Source organism: Microcaecilia unicolor, chromosome 1, assembly GCF_901765095.1.
Source record: "Microcaecilia unicolor chromosome 1, aMicUni1.1, whole genome shotgun sequence".
NCBI classification, from domain to species: Eukaryota; Metazoa; Chordata; class Amphibia; order Gymnophiona; family Siphonopidae; genus Microcaecilia; species Microcaecilia unicolor.
In genome coordinates this window covers 709,583,328-709,601,514 of record NC_044031.1, presented here as the reverse complement: position 1 = coordinate 709,601,514, position 18,187 = coordinate 709,583,328, and the positions used below count along the sequence as shown (strand labels likewise).

Below are 18,187 nucleotides of genomic sequence, written 5' to 3'. Positions count from 1 at the left end.
CCTTAGTGAGATACAGCCTCCAAAACTGAGCACAGTACTCCAAGTGATGCCTCATCAAATCTGTTCAGGGGCACTGTGACCTCCTCTCCTGTCTGCTGGTTATGCTTCTCTCTATACAGATTAACATCTTTCTAGCTTTGACCACCATATTGTTTCACCATCTTGAGATCGTCAGATAGTATCACCCTGAGGTCTCTCGCCTAGTGCATGCACATCATTCTCTCGCATCACATACAGCAATTTTAGTTATTTATTTATTTTTATTTATTTGTTACATTTGTAGACCTCATTTGTGGTCTAATGAGGTAGGTGTGTATCAGGCAACATGAGGGTCGAAGGGAATGTAGATTGTATATTGTCCAGTAAGATCATTGGTTATGCTGTGTTGCTGGATGTGGGAATTTACGGTGGATCGGTGGGGTAAGCCTTTTTGAAGAGGTTGGTTTTTAATTATTTCCTGAAGTTTAAATGATGATGGACTGTTTTCACAGCTTTTGGGAGTCCATTCCATAGTTTTGCGCTTATGTAGGAGAAGTAGGATACGTAAGTTGTTTTGTATTTTAATCCTTTGCAATTAGGGAAGTGTAGATTTAGGTATGATCGTGATGATCGGATTCTGTTCCTGGTTGGTAAATCTATGAGGTCTATCATGTATCCTGGGACTACGCCGTAAATAATTTTGTGGACCAAGTTGCAGATTTTGAAGATGATCCTTTCTTTGATTGGGAGCCAGTGTAGCTTTTCTCGGAGGGGTTTGGCACTTTCGAATCGTGTTTTACCAAATACCAGCCTGGCTGCTGTGTTTTGGGCGATCTGGAGTTTTTTTGTGAGTTGATCTTTGCATCCCGCGTAGATTCCGTTGCAGTAATCTGCATGAGTTAGGACCATTGATTGTATTAGGTTTTGAAAATTTTCTCTCGGGAAGAAAGGCTTTAGTCGTTTAAGTTTCCACATTTTGGGTTTCTGCACCCCAAATGCATCATGCACTACTCTGCACTTCTTTACCTTAATGATTAACTGCTAGCCCTAAAACAGTTTTCTAGTCTATATAGATCACTTCTCATGTTGCCTACTCCCTCTGAGGTGTCCACTCTGTTGCAGATCCTCAAGGCACCCACAAAAAGGCAAATTTCCCCTTCTAACCCTTCAACAATATCACTTATGAAGGTAGTGAACAGAACTGGCCCTATGACTGACCCTTAAGGTATTCCACTACTCACTGTTCTTTCTTCTGAATGAATCCCATCTACCATCACCCTTTGTCATTTGTCAGTCAACTAAAGTTTGACCCAGTTCACAACCTTAGGATCCACCCCCAGGCTGCTCAGTTTATTTACAAGCCTCCCTTGACAAACTATATCAAAAGCATTGTAGAAATCCAAGAAGCCTTCTATCTAGTTTTCTAGTTACTCAGTCAAAGAACTCAATCAGAATCATTTGGCAGAAATATGCATCTGGTAACATCTATGTTTCTTTGGATCAAGCAGCCCATTGGACTGCAGAAAGTGTATTATCCTTTCTTTCAGTGGCATCGCCATTACTTTTCCCACCACAAAGGGACCACATATGCCTTTCTCCAATCTTGTGGAACCTTTCCCCGAGGATGTGTTAAACACATCCTCCAGTGAACCTTCTAGAACCTCTCTGAGCTCCCTTAGGGGCCCTTTTACTAAGCCGTGTAAGCGTCTACGCGTGCCCAACGTGTGGCAAAATGGAGTTACCGCATGGCTCTTGCGGTAATTTCATTTTTGGTGCACATCCGATACCCGCGTCCGAAAAATAATTTTTCTTTTCGGATGCACGTATCGGACGCGCGCCAAGTGGCATTTGGTGCGCATAGGTCATTACTGCTCGGTTACTGTGTGAGTCTTTACCACTAGGTCAATGGCTGGTGGTAAGGTGGCAGACCCAAAATGGACGCGCGGCAATTTTGATTTTGCCACACGTCCATTTTTGGCAAAAATTTTAGAAAAGGCCTTTTTTACAGGCGCGCTGAAAAGTAGATCGGCGCGCATCCAAAACCCACACCTACACTACCGCAAGCCATTTTCAGCGCACCTTAGTAAAAGGACTCCTTAGTATCCAAGGATTATCAGTTCTCCAGGTTCTTTACAATCTTTTATGGATGGTGGTGGAATCTATTCCATTCTCATAGTCTTTTGTTATTCCATGAACACCAAACAGAAATGTTTAGCATTTCTTCTTTTGTCCTTGTCATTCTCTACATATCGGTCTTCAGCACATGTAGGGGTTCTTTTATCACACAGCAGTAAAAAGTGGCCTTAGTGTGCCCTTATGTGGGTCTTTCCCATGTGGTAAGGCCATTTTTACTGCTGGGGTAAAATGGGCAATTTTTTTTTTTACTAATGGCTATCTGCTAATTTTGCCATTAGCGTTTGTGTACATTAGCATGTGAGCCCCTACCGCCACCCATTATGTAGGCAGTAAGGGCTCATGCACTAAGCACGCACTAGTCAGTTAGCATTTTATTTATGCAGATGATGTTACCTTGATAGTTCCTATTCTGAAATCCACATTCGCTATAAGAACCAGAGCAGAATACTATCCTGCTTATAATCGAACGAGAAAAACGCCCAAGTTCCGACCTAAATCGGGAGATGGACGTTTATCTCACAAAAACGAATAACGCGGTATAATCGAAAGCCGAACTTGGACGTTTTCAACTGCACTCCATCGCGGAAGCATACAAAGTTGACGGGGGCGTGTCAGAGGCGTGGTGAAGGCGGGACTGGGGCATGGTTATCACCCAAAAAGAGATGGGCGCCTTTCGCCGATAATGGAAAAAAAGTATGCGTTTGTAGCTAGAATTAAGGGCACTTTTCCTGGACCCTGTTTTTTCATGAATAAGGCCCCAAAAAGTGCCCTAAATGACCAGATTACCACCAGAGGGAATCGGGGATGACCTCCCCTGACTCCCCCAGTGGTCACTAACCCCCTCCCACCACAAAAAATGATGTTTCACAACTTTTTATTTTCACCCTCAAATGTCATACCCACCTCCCTGGCAGCAGTATGCAGGTCCCTGGAGCAGTTGTTAGGGGGTGCAGTGGACTTCAGGCAGGTGGACCCAGGCCCATCCCCCCCCCACCTGTTACAATTGTGCTGCTTAATGCTTAGTCGTCCAACCCCCCCCAAACTCACTGTACCCACATGTAGGTGCCCCCCTTCACCCCTTAGGGCTATAGTAATGGTGTAGACTTGTGGGCAGTGGGTTTTGAGGGGGATTTGGGGGGCTCAACACACAAGGGAAGGGTGCTATGCACCTGGGAGCTCTTTTACCTTTTTTTTGTTTTTGTAAAAGTGCCCCCTAGGGTGCCCAGTTGGTGTCCTGGCATGTGAGGGGGACCAGTGCACTATGAATCCTGGCCCCTCTCACGAACAAATGCCTTGGATTTATTCGTTTTTGAGCTGGGTGCTTTCATTTTCCATTATCGCTGAAAAACAAAAACGCCCAGCTCACAAATTGTCGAATAAAACATGGACGTCTATTTTTTTCGAAAATACGGTTCGGTCCGCCCCTTCACGGACCCGTTCTCGGAGATAAACGCCCATGGAGATAGACGTTTTCATTCGATTATGCCCCTCCATGTTAACATTAGTGGCATACCTAGCTTGGTTGCCACCCAAGGCGGAGCAACCCCCCTCCACTAGACACGTCACCCCCCCCCCCCCCATTCAGGCAAGAAGATGCACTAAGCAGTCGTATGGCTGTCGACTCTGCTGGCCCCCTGCCCTGGAAGTTGATGTCATAAAGGGAAGGGGACTGGCAAAGCCGACAGCCGTGCAACTGGTCAGTGCATCCTCTTGCTCCTTTAACTCAGGGCAAACTGCACCCACCGCCCCGTCCTTGGTATGCACGTTGGTTAAAACTAAACCTCGAAAAGACTAACCCCCTTGTTTGCTAAAGTGCGCTAGTGGCTGCCGTATGCTAATGCCGACTTTCAATGGGCTTTGTCGACATTGCTGCGAGGCAGCCACTAGCGTGGCTTAGTAAATAGGGGAGTAAATTTTGTATATCTTATCCATCAAATCAGATTGCTCTCTATCAAAATCTAGTCATTAATGGAAATAATTTTCCATTGGTTCCTGATATGACGGTCTTTGGTATTGTTTTAGATAGCACTTTATCCTTTCATAAACATGCTGCTCAACTCTCAAAGAAAATCTTTTTATGTTTAAGACATTTAAGGAAAGTTCAAAATTGTTTTAAATGCACTCAGTTTAAATTATTGGTTCAGACTTTAATAATAAACCAGCTAGATTACTATAATTTGATATATACAGGATGTACTAGTTGACTCCTGAAGAAATTACAGAAGTTGCAGAACACTGTGGTCAGGCTGGTTTATTCGGCTGGGAAATTTGACAGAGCGACCCCTTTGCTGGAGAGAGCCCATTGATCGTCTATACAGGCCAGACTAATTTCCAAGGTCTGTATAATGGCATTTAAATCTTACACGACACCACCCCGCAGTATATGTTATCGCTGTTATTTCTTCCTACCCCTGAGATGTTATCTAAGTTGAGAGATTCTATTCTTTTACATTTTCCATCTTCTAAGGGGGTTAGATATTTGAAGATTTTTAAGTCTTTTTTTCTCTTATATATTAGTGAGAATGTGGAATGAGTTACCGAGAGATCTTAGACATTTGGGTATCTATTTACAATTTAGGAAATCCCTGTGTTACTTTCAACAAGTGCATATGCGTTTTACTTAAGTTGCAGATTGATAAATAATTTTAAAAAGAAGGTGGATCGGGCCATGGAGTTAGGGATCAGTGTTTTGGGGGAATCAGGGGGATGTTTTGATGTGCTGGGAAGGGGGTGGGATCAGGGAGATACCCGGCACTTTAATGTGTGTGTGTATGGGGAGGGGGTGGAATCAGATCATGGGGAGTGATGAGGTAGGGTTGCTGCACCAGGACAAATGAGATTTATTTATTTTATGAGGGCCACAACATGTTACCTGCAGCAGAAGATACTGTGGGTACTCCTGTGCTATCCGCCACTCTAAGTAACATGGTGGACTGCATTATTAAGCTGTCCTGTGTGGTATATAGAGGGCAGATGCTAGGCACACCCCCTGCCTTTATAGTTACATGCGGTAACTGCAAAATCTACTGCGGTTTAGAAGGGCCCTTTTATTAAGACTTATAAGTACCTATATTTCTTTATAAAATAGTAGTACAAATCATGCAGAAATATCACCTAGATTGCGGATGCTGACATTTATAGGAAAGCATGTCAAATATATGCATATTTTGTAAAATATGGTGTGAATCGTGACTGCCCATGCTTCTTGCCTACTTTACCAGGCCACACCTACTTGGTCTACATGTGCTTTTAAGCATGACCTAATTTTATGAGGCCTTTTGGACTAGATTCTATATATAATGCCTCGATTTCTGCGTGGAAATGAAAATGTATTCTATAACTTACGTTTTAATTTAGGCATACATTATAGAATACGCTGAGTGCTGCTCTACATTACTAAATTGAGTCACGGTCAATTACGCCAACTAAACCTGGTGGAAATCCAAACGCCTAAATTAGGCGCAAAGCGAGTGTATTCTATAACAATGTGCATAGATTTTAGAAACACCCATAATCCGCCCATTCTCCGCCCATAACAACACCCACTTTTCAAATATGCAACTTAGAATTTATGCACACCATGTTACAGAATATGCTTAGCAAGTAGTGCGCATAAATTCTAATTAATGCCAATTAGTGCTGATAATTGCTTGTTAACATTCAATTATCAGCACTGATTAGCTTGTTAACTAATTAAGGGGTATGTTTACTAAGGCACGTTAGCGTTTTTAACATGTCTTTAAAGTTAAGGCACATTAAACGCTAACATTCCTATGGGCGCATTAGCATGTAACGCACATCAACCATCATCGTGAGTTAAAAATGCTAATGTGCCTATAGCGCACCTTAGTAAACATATCCCTAAGTTATGCACATTGTTATAGAATATGCTTTGATTTCTGCGTGGAAATCGAGGCACAGTATATAGAATCTATATTTTGCACTTGAAAAAAAGTATATCAAATTAATTCCTTTAATGATGATACATGGCCATCAATATTATTTATAGACTTTACTACACTAAAGTTGGATGTTGTATTGGAATTCAATTGTTCATGCAGATTTCAGATTCATAATAACAGTGTGTATGTAATACTCCACTGCACATATGAAAAATAATTTTATTCCTTCTTGGGGAAATTCAGATCTCTTTCCAGCTTTCTAGATTCTCTTTCAGTGGATGTAATTTAATTGACAGAAAGATAGCATTTCATTAATTTATAATGATTGCGTAGGCCTGTTTAAAGAGATATACTGTCTCTTTCAGCTCATATATGTCAGTCATACAATAAAGAGTACAAAGAGGAATATTGATTCACAGAGGCATTATGATTCACAGATAGGTCACTGTATTGCTTAAGATTTTTGTTAGATTGACTAGAAGTTAAGGGGACCTTTTACTAAGTTGCGACACAAAGGGGCCTTAGAGGCCTTGCACAGGTTTTTCCTATGCACTAGGGCCATTTTTATCGCAGCCATAAAATGACCTGATTTTCTATTTTTTCTATTAATGTCATTAAAAAAAAAATTACCGCATGATCACTTACTGCCACTCATTTTGTAGGCAGTATGGGCTCACTCATTAATCCTGCGCTAACTAGTTTAGCATTCACTGATGTGAAGGTGTTGTTTAGCACAGGAATGCCTGCTCTCTCTCTCCCCTCTGACATGCCCCCTCCCCCCCCAAAAAAGTTTAGCTCACAGATTAACTAGGACTAATTCAGCAGTTACTGCAGTATGCCTGAGCGTGTCCCATGGTACACCATTTTAAGCTGTGTTAGGCAAATGTTAGCACCTAATGCAGCTTAGGAAAAAGGTCCCCAAAGAAAATAACCTTTGGGTCTACAGTGTCCATTTTTCTATTGCTTTGTATGCTGCAGTGCTTGAAATCACCAGTTGTGGGGTCACTTCATATGTACCCAGTTGGTGGTCTGAGTCATAATGAGAAAAAAAAAAGATATGGAAGAGAGAGACCTTAGATCTGGTGATATTTTCATATAATCTGTTTAGGGGTGGGCAATTGACACATTAATAACAAGGGCCCTGTTTACTAAGGTGCACTAGCGTTTTTAGCACATGCACAAAATTAACATAGGCGCCCATAGGACTATTGTGGGCGCCTACATAGTTAGCATGTGCTAATGGTTAGCGCACGCTAAAAATGCTAACGTGCCTCTAGCATGGCTTAGTAAACAGGGTTAAACACCTTAATAGCTTTTTAATGCTGGCTGAGTATTTAACAGGGACCTGCCTCCTTCCCCCTGCGTTTACCTCAGGCACAGGACACTTGCTCCAGATTTGCTCTTCTTCTTTGGCACTGCCTCAAAGTCCTTTTTCTTCCCCTGCATGGCTGGGTTCTGCAGATACTTCAGCCGCACCATGCAGGAATTTGGGGAAGTCTCACGGTTTCAATTGCTTCAAGACTTCCCCAACTTCCTGCACAGTTCGGCTCAAGTATCTGCAGAGCCCAGCCATGTAGGGGAAGAAAAAGGACTTTGAGGCAGTGCGAGGAAAAGAGAAAATCCTGAGTTTGAGGTAAATGTGGGGAGCGGGGGCAGGTTTGCATTTAAAAAAATCAGGCATGAGAGAATCTTGGTAAAGGCTGGGGAAGGGGGCATAAGAGAATGGGTGAAGGCTAGGGAGGGGGTATGAGTGAAGCTGGTTGAAGGCTGGGGAAGGGGGCATGAGAGAATCTGGGTGAACACTGGGGAAGGAGACATGAGAGTATCTGGGTGAAGGCTGGGTAGGGGGGCATGAGAGAAACTGGGTAAAGGCTGCTGAAGGGGGCATGAGAGAAAGAAAAAAAGAAGGTAAGAGAGATAGAGAGAGATGATTGTGTTCAATAGGAAAGAGCCAGTAAGAAAGGGCAAGAGAAATGCCCAAAATGCATTTCGTGATTAAGTGCAATTAACTGTGCGATTAAAGGGTTTGATCACATGATTAATTGTGATTACAATTTTTAATCATTGCCCACACGTAATTCTGTTTAATTTAACAAGATTCATTTCTATTGTAGACTGGGAAGGGAATAAAATTTGGTATACTGCCTTTCTGTGGCTACAATCAAAGTGGTTTACATATTATATACAGGTACTTATTTTGTACTTGGGGCAGTAGAGGATTAAGCAACTTGCTCAGAGTCACAAGGAGCTGTAATAGGACTTGAACCCAGTTCCCCTGGTTTTCCTTCTTTTTGCATCTCCTATAGCAGACTGGGTCCATTTTGCGAAAAACTCAGGGCCCTGTTTACAAAGGCATACTAGAGATTTTAACGCATGCTAAAAATTGGCATGCGCTAACCACGTAGATGCCCATAATATTCCTATGGGCCACTACACAGTTAGCATGTGCTAAAAACACTAGCATGCCTTTGTAAACAGGGTTCTAAGTAAATAAAAATCCCATAAGAGTTCTTCACCCTTAGTGTAAGAAAGATTATCCTCCTCTACAAGGCAAATTTGAGTTTTGCCCTGGTTTGGAGACACTATTGCTTTATTATCATTTTCCGTCTGAGATCTTCTCTCCTGACTTTTATTTTACTTTCATTCAACGCTTATTTATATGGAAAGAAGTTGTTCCTAAAACTTCATTTCCTCCCTTTTGTATGCCTTAAAGTGTACCAAAAGATGTGAAGGTTAGATATCAATTAAACTATAAAATTTTAGATTATTTGCATGATTTTCCAATCATATTTCTAGGGTAAGAAGCAAGATATCCCTCGGGAAGATCAGGGACCAACCATCAAGAATCTGGAATTTTGGCCAAAGCTAATTACCCTAATGGTCACCATCATTGATGAGGAAAAGACAGCATACACACCTGTTCTCAATCAGTAAGTACTGGAACTTCCTTACCATACTGTTAAAAAAACTGCAATCAAAAACTGGTAACATGCGTCATTTGGATTTTAACCAGTCTAGTTTGTGTGCTATTACACATTACTTTGGCTTCCTGTCTACTACTGCTAATGATCGTTTACACAGTGTCTGGAAAAAGCAGGTCATTTTTCCAAAGAACCCAAAAACAAATGTACTGTTATTAAAAAATTATCACTATTATTGACAGGTGTTATTGCAAGATGCTGTAAAAACTGGATGATCCTTTATTTCAAAATGGTATCATTCAGGAAGTGACCATTAAGATCTGTTTTAACAAAATTATGTTTAGTCAGTAGCATTGAAGATTTCGTTAATTTGTCAAGGTTGAGGAGGACACTTTGAACACAAATTATGCGCTGAATGTTAGCCAGCTAAGTGCTCTTTAACTGGCCAGGTGTCATTTCTGGCCGGTTAAATAGCTTTGAATATCGGGGGTGGGGGCATGGATATAGGGCTACAAGGCATAAAAACGCATAAGAAACTGTTCCTCCTCTGTGGAGCTTACAATTTAGTCAAGATAGACAATTGTTTAGGGAAAATAAGCAAAAGTTTCAAAGGTGAGTGAGCAAGTATGCTTTAACTGAGGACAGTGGGCCACCTACCATAATCTAACTGGATACAGTTATAAGACTTCAATCTTATTCTCCACAGTCTATATAGGAAAAGCAGAAAATGAGGAGTTAATTGAGGGGTAGAGAGGGAGGGAATTAGGTTGAATCACACTAATACGTTAACAACTACCAGAAATATTTCTGTGTTGACTCTTTCTTTACTAAGGGACCCTTTACTAAAGCTTAGCAGGTACTAAATGTTGCATGTCCTATTTTATACCTATGGGCCATGTGGCATTTAGCACAGACTAATGTCTATTAGTGCACGCTAAGCTTTAGCATAAGAACCCTAAATGTGGCTTCCAAGTCATGAAAAGAAGAGTGTTGTCACCTCTGAATGTTGTCTTTGGACTTGATGGATGCTATGGTCTGGCAGGACTGACTGTACAAAGCCATGTTGTTTTCAGAAGAATGGAAAATACGTCTTCTGCAATACACTTCAACATACCTGTGGACAGCCACAGACAACTTAACTAGAAGTGAACAGCTAGAATATGTGTCAGGCAAACTGAGCTAGAGTCCAGCATAATAGGAATTTAAATGTCAAGCACAGAAAACATACAGCAAATAATCCTATCCAAAAATTAAATAAACCAGTCTTCAACCTGTTCGTGTGTTCCTGATTTGATTTTATCCCTGTCTCTGCTGGTTGCTTCTTTACTTGGATTTCTCAGTTTCACTGCATTTCATTGTTTTTTCAAACTTTTCTCGTATTCAGTGGCTACCCAAACTATAGATTGGAATGCCTATGAGAATGTTAAATGCACTTCGTGTAGTCTGACTAGATGGTACACAAAGGCTGAAACAATTCATATCTGTGCTGAACTGTTCAAGATATCAGACCTGACATTGTAATATGGAAGAATACAGATTTGATTTAACCTCCTAAGGCCTTTTGGGATGAAATCTTGAGTAGCCTATGCAGCTGCAAAGCATGTGCCTTCATGTAGGGGCCCTTTAACTAAGCTGCATTAGGTGCTAATACATACATAATGCAGCAAAAAATGACTGCCACAGGATGCGCTACAGCGTCATGCAGTCGTTTTTGAATGTACGTGCAATAACTGCACGCTAACCCCCCTGTTTACAAAGATGTGTGCAATGCCAACACAGCTACTACTGCGGCTTTGTAAACAGAAGGTATAATTTTTGAGGGTTTTTTGAGGGAATGAATCAAGGGCGGAGAGTGGGAATTCCTGTGCTAACCAGTTGGCACATCTACATTACCACTTGCTAATTGATTAGTGTATGAGTAACGCAGGAAGCCTTACTACCTACAAAATAGGCGTCAGTAAGTGCTGATACAGATGTTCAAATATTTGAAAGGTATCAATCCACAAATGAACATTTTCCACAGAAGGGAAGGTGATTGAACTAGAGGACAAGAATTGATGTTGAAAAAGCATACAAGCCATCTCTATAGGTACTGTGGGTGCTTCGGCACCCCCAATATTGAGCAAACTCCTTGAGTACATCCAGGGAGGGGTCATTTCCATTGGGTTTAGGACCCCCCCCCCCCCCCCCAATCATTTTGAAAGCTTGGCTCCTATGGTTGAAAGGGGGCTGGCTCAGGAATAATGTCAGGAAGTATTCTTTCACCGAGAGGATGGTAGATACCTGGAATGTCCTCCTGCGGGAGGTGGTAGAGATGCAAACAGTAACAGAACTCAGAAATGCATGGGACAAACACAAAGGAATCCTGTTTAGAAGGAATGGATCCAAAGAAGCTTAGCGGAGAATAGGAAGGAAAGCTGGTGCTGGGCAGACTTCTGCGGTCTGTGCCCTGATCGAGGCTGAATAGATTTGGATGGGCTGGAGAGGAACTGTTCAGAGGCTTTGACAACAACTTCAGAAATTTTAGAACAAGGCCAGTGCCGGGCAGACTTGTATAGTCTATGCCCTAAAAATGGCAAGAATAAATCAAGATCAGGTGTACATATGATATATCACATCATACCATATGCAATGAGTTTATCTTGTTGGGCAGACTGGATGGACCGTACAGGTTGTTATCAGCTGCCTTCTACTAGGTTACTCACGTAATTCTTTTAAATGGCCACACGCTAATGGCAACATTAGTGCGTGGCCATTAATGAGAAAAATAGAAAATCGGGTTTTTATGGCCGTGGTAAAAATGGCCTTAGCGCACAGCAAAAGACCCGCGTTAGGGCATGTTAAAGCCACTTTTTACCACAGCTCTGTAAAAAGACCCTGTAGTTCGCAACTAATTTTCAAAGGGAAACTATCCAGGTAGATTTCCTCTAGAAATTAGCTAGCACAAAGCAATGGTTTATTTGCACCTGCTTTTTCAGCAGGAGAGGGAGATGTAAATGGTGTGTGTACGTTTGAAAATGCCACACAGGTATTATTATTATTATTTGTTACATTTGTATCCCACATTTTTCCACCTATTTGCAGGCTCAATGTGGCTTGCATAGTACCGTAACGGCGTTCACCAGTTCCGTTATGAACAAATACAAGGTGTTATTGTGATAGAATAAGGTTCATGTATGGTAGATACATTGGGGGGAACTTAGAGATGAAGAAGGAGAGTTGGGGTATTTCCATTACGGTCTTTGGTTGTGTTATGTTGCAGGAACTCAGGTTTTTATGTTGGGTCGGTGGGATATGCCTTTCTGAACAGGTTTGTTTTTAGTTCTTTCCGGAAACTTATATGGTAGTACATTGTTTTTACTATTTTTGGTAGTGCGTTCCAAAGTTGTGCGCTTAAATACGAAAAGCTGGATACATAAGTTGATTTGTATTTGAGTCCTTTGCTGCTCGGGTAGTGGAGATTTAGGTATGTTCGTGCTGATCTTGTTGTGTTTCTGGTTGGCAGGTCTATAAGGTCTGTCATGTATCCTCGGGCCTCGCCGTACATAATTTTCTGAACCAGGGTGCAGATTTTGAAAGCAATACGTTCTTGGATTGGGAGCCAGTGCAGTTTTTCTAGGAGGGATTTAGCGCTTTCAAAACACGTTTTTCCAAATATAAGCCTGGCTGGTGTGTTCTGAGTGGTCTGAAGTTTCTTTGTAATTTGTTCTTTGCATCCAGCATAAATTCCATTGCAGTAGTCCTCATGGCTTAGTACCATTGATTGTATCAAGTTGCGAAATATATCCCTCGGGAAGAATGGTTTCACACGTTTGAGTTTCCACATTGAGTGAAACATTTTCTTTATGGTAGATTTCGCTTGGTTCTCTATAGAGAGGTTCCGGTCGATTGTTACTCCGAGAATTTTCAGGCTGTCTGAGATAGGGAGGGTATAACCTGGGGTGTTTAGGTTTTTGGGTTTGCATGTGTTGTATTGGGATGAGATGATGAGACAGTGTGTTTTTTCTGTGTTGAGTTTTAGTTGGAATGCATTTGCCCATGTGTTCATGATGTTCAAACTGAGTTTGATTTCATTGTTGATTTCTGCTAGATCGTGTTTGTAGGGGATGTATATTGTGACGTCGCTAGCATATATGTATGGGTTAAGGCCTTGAATGGATAAGGACTTGGCTAGTGGGGTCATCATGAGGTTGAAAAGGATCGGTGATAATTGTGAACATTGCGGTACTCCGCAGTCTGGTTTCCAAGGTGATGATATATTTGTGCTAGATTTCACTTGATATGTTCTGGTGGTTAGGAAACCCTTGATCCATTTGAGTGTGTTTCCGCCGATTCCGAAGTAATCTAGGAGTGCTAGTATCTGATATTTGGCCAAAAGGTATATTTCTGGTGCACGAAAGAAGGGACTGAGCCTTACTATGTGTTCAGTGACCAGGGTATCTAAAGAGCAAATTTCGTCTACTGTTTTGTCACGGCGTTCAGAGTGCTTGCTTTTTAGATATCCCGGTCACTGAGCACATAGTAAGGTTCAGTCCCTTCTTTCGTGCACCAGAAATGCCTTTTGGCCATGTTCAAGTGTATAGCGCTGCATACGTCTAGTAGCGCTTTAGAAATTATAAGTAGCAGTAGATATCAGGCTTAGACACATTGGAGCCGACTCCGTGGGTGCTGTGGGTGCTTGAGCACCCCCAATATTGAGAAAATTCCTTGTAGGTGTCCAGGGAGGGGTAATTTCCATTGGGCTTAGCACCCCCAATAATGTTGAAAAGTTGGCTCCTATTGCTTAGAATTATACTTGTGATCCCTGAGGCAGGTGGCTATGCCCACTGAAACATGGCCTGTATCGGGTCCCATTGCACTGGTGCTTTCAATAAAGATTTGAAGACCTCGTCCCCACGTCTGATAGTCATTTGTTTCATCCTCTACTCCCTTCCCCACTCCCATGTTAGACAGCTAGTGCAGTGTTTTTTTAATGCACAGACTCCTGTGCCTGCACTGCTGTCTACCACACTGAAAATGCAAATTAGCTGCTTAACACAGCTTAGTGGAAGGACCCCTTAATGAAGGACAAATAGGGAGAATAGCATACCTGAAGAATTCTTATCTTTTGGGTGTAAATCTCATTGCACTTTGGCATGAATGAAGTTCTTATCACTGTATGACTAATTATGCATTAAGCTGTCAGATAACTCTCTCCCCTACCCTATCCCCTACCCCCCCCCCCCCCTCGGTTGATCCACTCATGGTTTAACCTCATTGTATATATTTACTTCCAGCTCTTTTCTTAGAAAATATCAGAATTATACATCCATCCATGCGATGGAGTAAAACTAGAGCTAGATTGGGCGGTTAATAACAGTAAGAAATGCATATCATGCATGTGCTCTTACCTAGCAGTCAGTTTTGAAATGAAAGATGGAATATGCTGGTTGGTTGTGGTGCTTGCTCCTTACATTTGTGTGGAAAGAATAAAATAAATATTTAATAACCGTTTAGATACAAAAGTATTCCCTGTTTGCTTTGACAGACTGAGTTGGGCTCTTTTGTGGGTTTTATAAACAGCGGTTTCTTCTACCATAACTGTGTATTAAAGAGGAAACATTTATAATAAAAGCTATGATCAATAGAGATTTATTTATTTATTTGTCTGTTTGTTACATTTGTATCCCATATTTTCCCACCTATTTGCAGGCTCAATAATTAATAATATAAGTTCTGTCTTAGATGGAGCTTAACAGAGCAGTTTCATAACACTTATAAACCTCACCCACTGCTTGGGATATGCAAGTTATCTAGATGATAAAACCTGTACCAGGTTACTCTACACCGGGGTGTCCAACCTCGGCCCTCACCATGTCAAGTTTTCAGGATTTCCCCAATGAATGTACATGCACCAAAATTTCAACGACCTTTACATAATACTTATAATCAAATACAAAACCTTTATTAAACACTGAATTAAAAAATAATACACTTAAATCATAGTATACGCCACCTTTGCTAGAACGTCTGCTGAGTCACTCACTCAAAAACATGTAACAATCACACCTCAAATATTAAATTTAAATTTAACAGGAACCACACAAGTAGGTCCAAAATTTAAAAGATGAGGTGTACACGTTTTAAGTGTATTATTTTTTTTAAATTCAGTGTTTAATAAAGGTTTTGTATTTGATTATAAGTATTGTGTAAAGGTAGTTGAAATTTTGGTGCATTAATGTTATTACCACTTTTTATTAAATTGTTAACCCAGTATTTTTGAATACATTTGAATAAATATGAATATGCATACGATCTATTTGCATATAATGGAGGCAACCAGATCTCGTACATATTCATTGGGGAAATCCTGAAAACCCGACTAGATTGCGGCCCCTGAGGATCAAGATTAGACAAATTTGCTCCACGCACTTGTCACCTCCAGGATAGACTATTATAATGTTATCTGCACTAGTCTGCCAGCAGTTTCCCTCAAAAAATTACATTTTGTCCAGATTACCTCCATTAGACTCCTCACTCATGCTCATTGTTTTGACCATATTACACCTCTCCTTGCATGACACCACTAGCTTCTCATTCCCTTCCATATTCAACATAACATTCTGACCCTGACACACAAAATTTTGCATTGGGGAATTTCTCACTCTCTCTTCCATTATCACCCCCTATTTACCTTCTCCTGTTCTTCACTCTACATCAGAACACATTCCTTTTTTTTTTTTTGTACCCCTTGCTTTTCCACTCATGGCAGGCTCAATGCAGCTTAGGTATTCATTTGTACTTGTGGCAATTGAGGGTTAAGTGTCTTGCGCAGAGTCACAAGGAGCTGCCTGTGCCTGCAGTGAGAATCAAACCCAGTTCCCCAGGACCAAAGTCCACTAACCACTAGGCCACTCCTCCACTCAAGTCAAGATGTCATTCTGCTTTTTTCTGACTTGCCCCTTTTCTCTGGAACTCCTTCCCCTCTCAGATTTGAGCCGAACTATCTAACTTCTGTTCCTCGTTGAAAACCTACTTTTTTCCCTGGCATTCTCGGGGGGGGGGGGGGGGGGTTCTTAGCATAGTGGCTACTTCGACAGCAACAGTAATCAAGTTTAATCTTTGTTTCTATTGTCCTATGCAGAATTTGTAGTTCTTTTCCTGATTCTGTTTTTGTTATTATTTTTATTGTTAACCTCTTTGATTTTAATTTGAAAGGTGATATAAGTCATATTAAACATTGACAGGGCCGGCGAAACTGAGCTGGGCCCGGGGCAAGGCCGCTGCCACTGGGCCCACACCCCCCAGGATTGTCACCACCACTGTTGCTGCCCCCCCCCCCAAGGATTGTCACTGCCGCCCGCCCCAAGGATTGTCGCTATTGCTGCCCCGCCCACCGCAACTGTAAGACCTTGGCTGATGGGGATCCCAAGGCCCTGCCAGCAGAAGAGTCTTCTTCCATTTCTCCTCTTCTCTCTGCCGTGTGGCCTGCCCCTGCCGCTGCTTTTTCTCTCAGGTCACTCATGCTCGGTAAAATCAGCCGCAATGCGGCAGACTGTGAAGAAGAGCAGTGCTGGAAGAATATCTCTTCTGCTGGGAGGGCCCCCCGCCAGCCTGCTGTGTCTGCTCCTCCCCAGCCTCCAAGGGGGGCTCGGCGCCGGAGTTTTCACTCTCCTGCTCCTGTCGGGATGCGATCACCCGGGTCCCGTCAGGAGCAGGAGAGAGAGACAGACCCCGGCGCCGGGCCCCCCTTGGAGGCCCAGGCCCAGGGAATTCCCCCCCCCCCCCATAACCCCTCCCTCGGCGGCCCTGAACATAGACATAAATATAAGCCAGAAGAGGTGGAATTAAAATGAAACATACAGTGAAGCATGGATTCTTTAAAATGTGGAGAAAATTTAAACACATTTTCTAAACTGTCTGCCCATATAATGCCACTAACAATCCCACCACCTCTCCTCTAAGCAGCTCAGTAAAAACTATACACAACACCAGTTTCACCAAGAAATATTTTACTGAAACACTCCATTAACAGTGGCAAGGTCAAATGCAATTACTCAACAAAGAACAGCTAGACTTTAATATGTATGGCAACAAAATGAAAACAAAATTGTGCATTAGACTGAGACAACAGTGAAAATACACTCATTACTCTGGATGTGAGGGGGAGGCATTTTCTTCTGGAAAGACTACTCAAAAGAGAAAATTATATGCAGTCAGTAGCAAAATAGAAATGCAGAACATGACTGGATTTGCCTATATAGAATCTGAGAGTACTTTTCTAAAATAGTGCATAACTTCAAATTAACGAATATTGATATTTGAGGAATCTGATTAGTGCTGTTATTGCAATATTATTTTTGGTGACTCTTCCAATTTACTCATTCAGGGGCCCTTTTACTAAAAGACACGCAGATGCCTACGTGTGTCCAACATGCGCCAATTTGGAATTACCGCCTGGCTACCATGTGGCCCGTGTGGTAATTTCATTTTTTACATGTGTCCGCTACTTGCACCAGAAAATAATTTGTATTTTCCAGCACGTGGTGAAAAATGGGCGGTAATCGTCATTATACATGCATAGACGATTACCGCACAGTTAACGCGAGAGACCTTACCACTAAGTGAATGGGTAGCGGTAAGGTCTCAGACCCAAAATGGATGCATGCCAATTTTGATTTTGCTGCATGTCCATTTTCAGCAAAAATGTTTAAAAATTTACAGGCACGCTGAAAAATGGATCTGTGCACGCCCAAAACACGCACCTACACTAGCGCAGCCCATTTTTCAGCGCACCTTAGTAAAAGGACCCCTTAGTTTTGTTTTCAGTGGACTTCACTTATTACCCGATGATATGATGATAAAGCTATTATTCAATGCATTACAGTGGGCCCTGTTTACAAAGGTGCACTAGCGTTCTTTAACATGCTCTAAAAATTAGTGTGCGCTAACTGTGTAGGCACCCATAGGAATATTGTGGGTGTCTACATAGTTAGCCCATGCTAAAGAACGTTAGCATGCCTTTGTAAACAAGGCCCAGTGTAAATTGGTTTAGCAGCCCAAAAATCTATAAACAATAATTGTTTTAGTAAATATATATGAAATAATAATTCCAACCTGATTTTCAGCCAGCTGTGGAGAAGAGGAAGGAGAAAAAGTCTTAGATGAACTGATACTGAAATTAAAAAAAAAACTTGCTTAGCTCCTTTCTGTGTTCTGCCCTGAATCACCGATTCATCGTTCAGTGGCAAAGCCAGTTTGCTAACATGA

The 18,187-nt window shown here is 41.7% G+C and overlaps 1 protein-coding gene across 5 annotated transcripts in view; it reads left to right on the top strand.

The window, feature by feature from the left end:
* Positions 1-18,187, top strand: part of UNC13C (unc-13 homolog C) — a 921,443-nt gene that overhangs the window by 663,640 nt on the left and 239,616 nt on the right. For all 5 annotated transcript variants that reach the window (XM_030189213.1, XM_030189208.1, XM_030189204.1 and 2 more), the window contains one exon: positions 8,814-8,947. In XM_030189213.1, the coding sequence (XP_030045073.1) occupies positions 8,814-8,947 (134 nt within the window). The remainder of the gene's footprint in view (positions 1-8,813; positions 8,948-18,187) is intronic.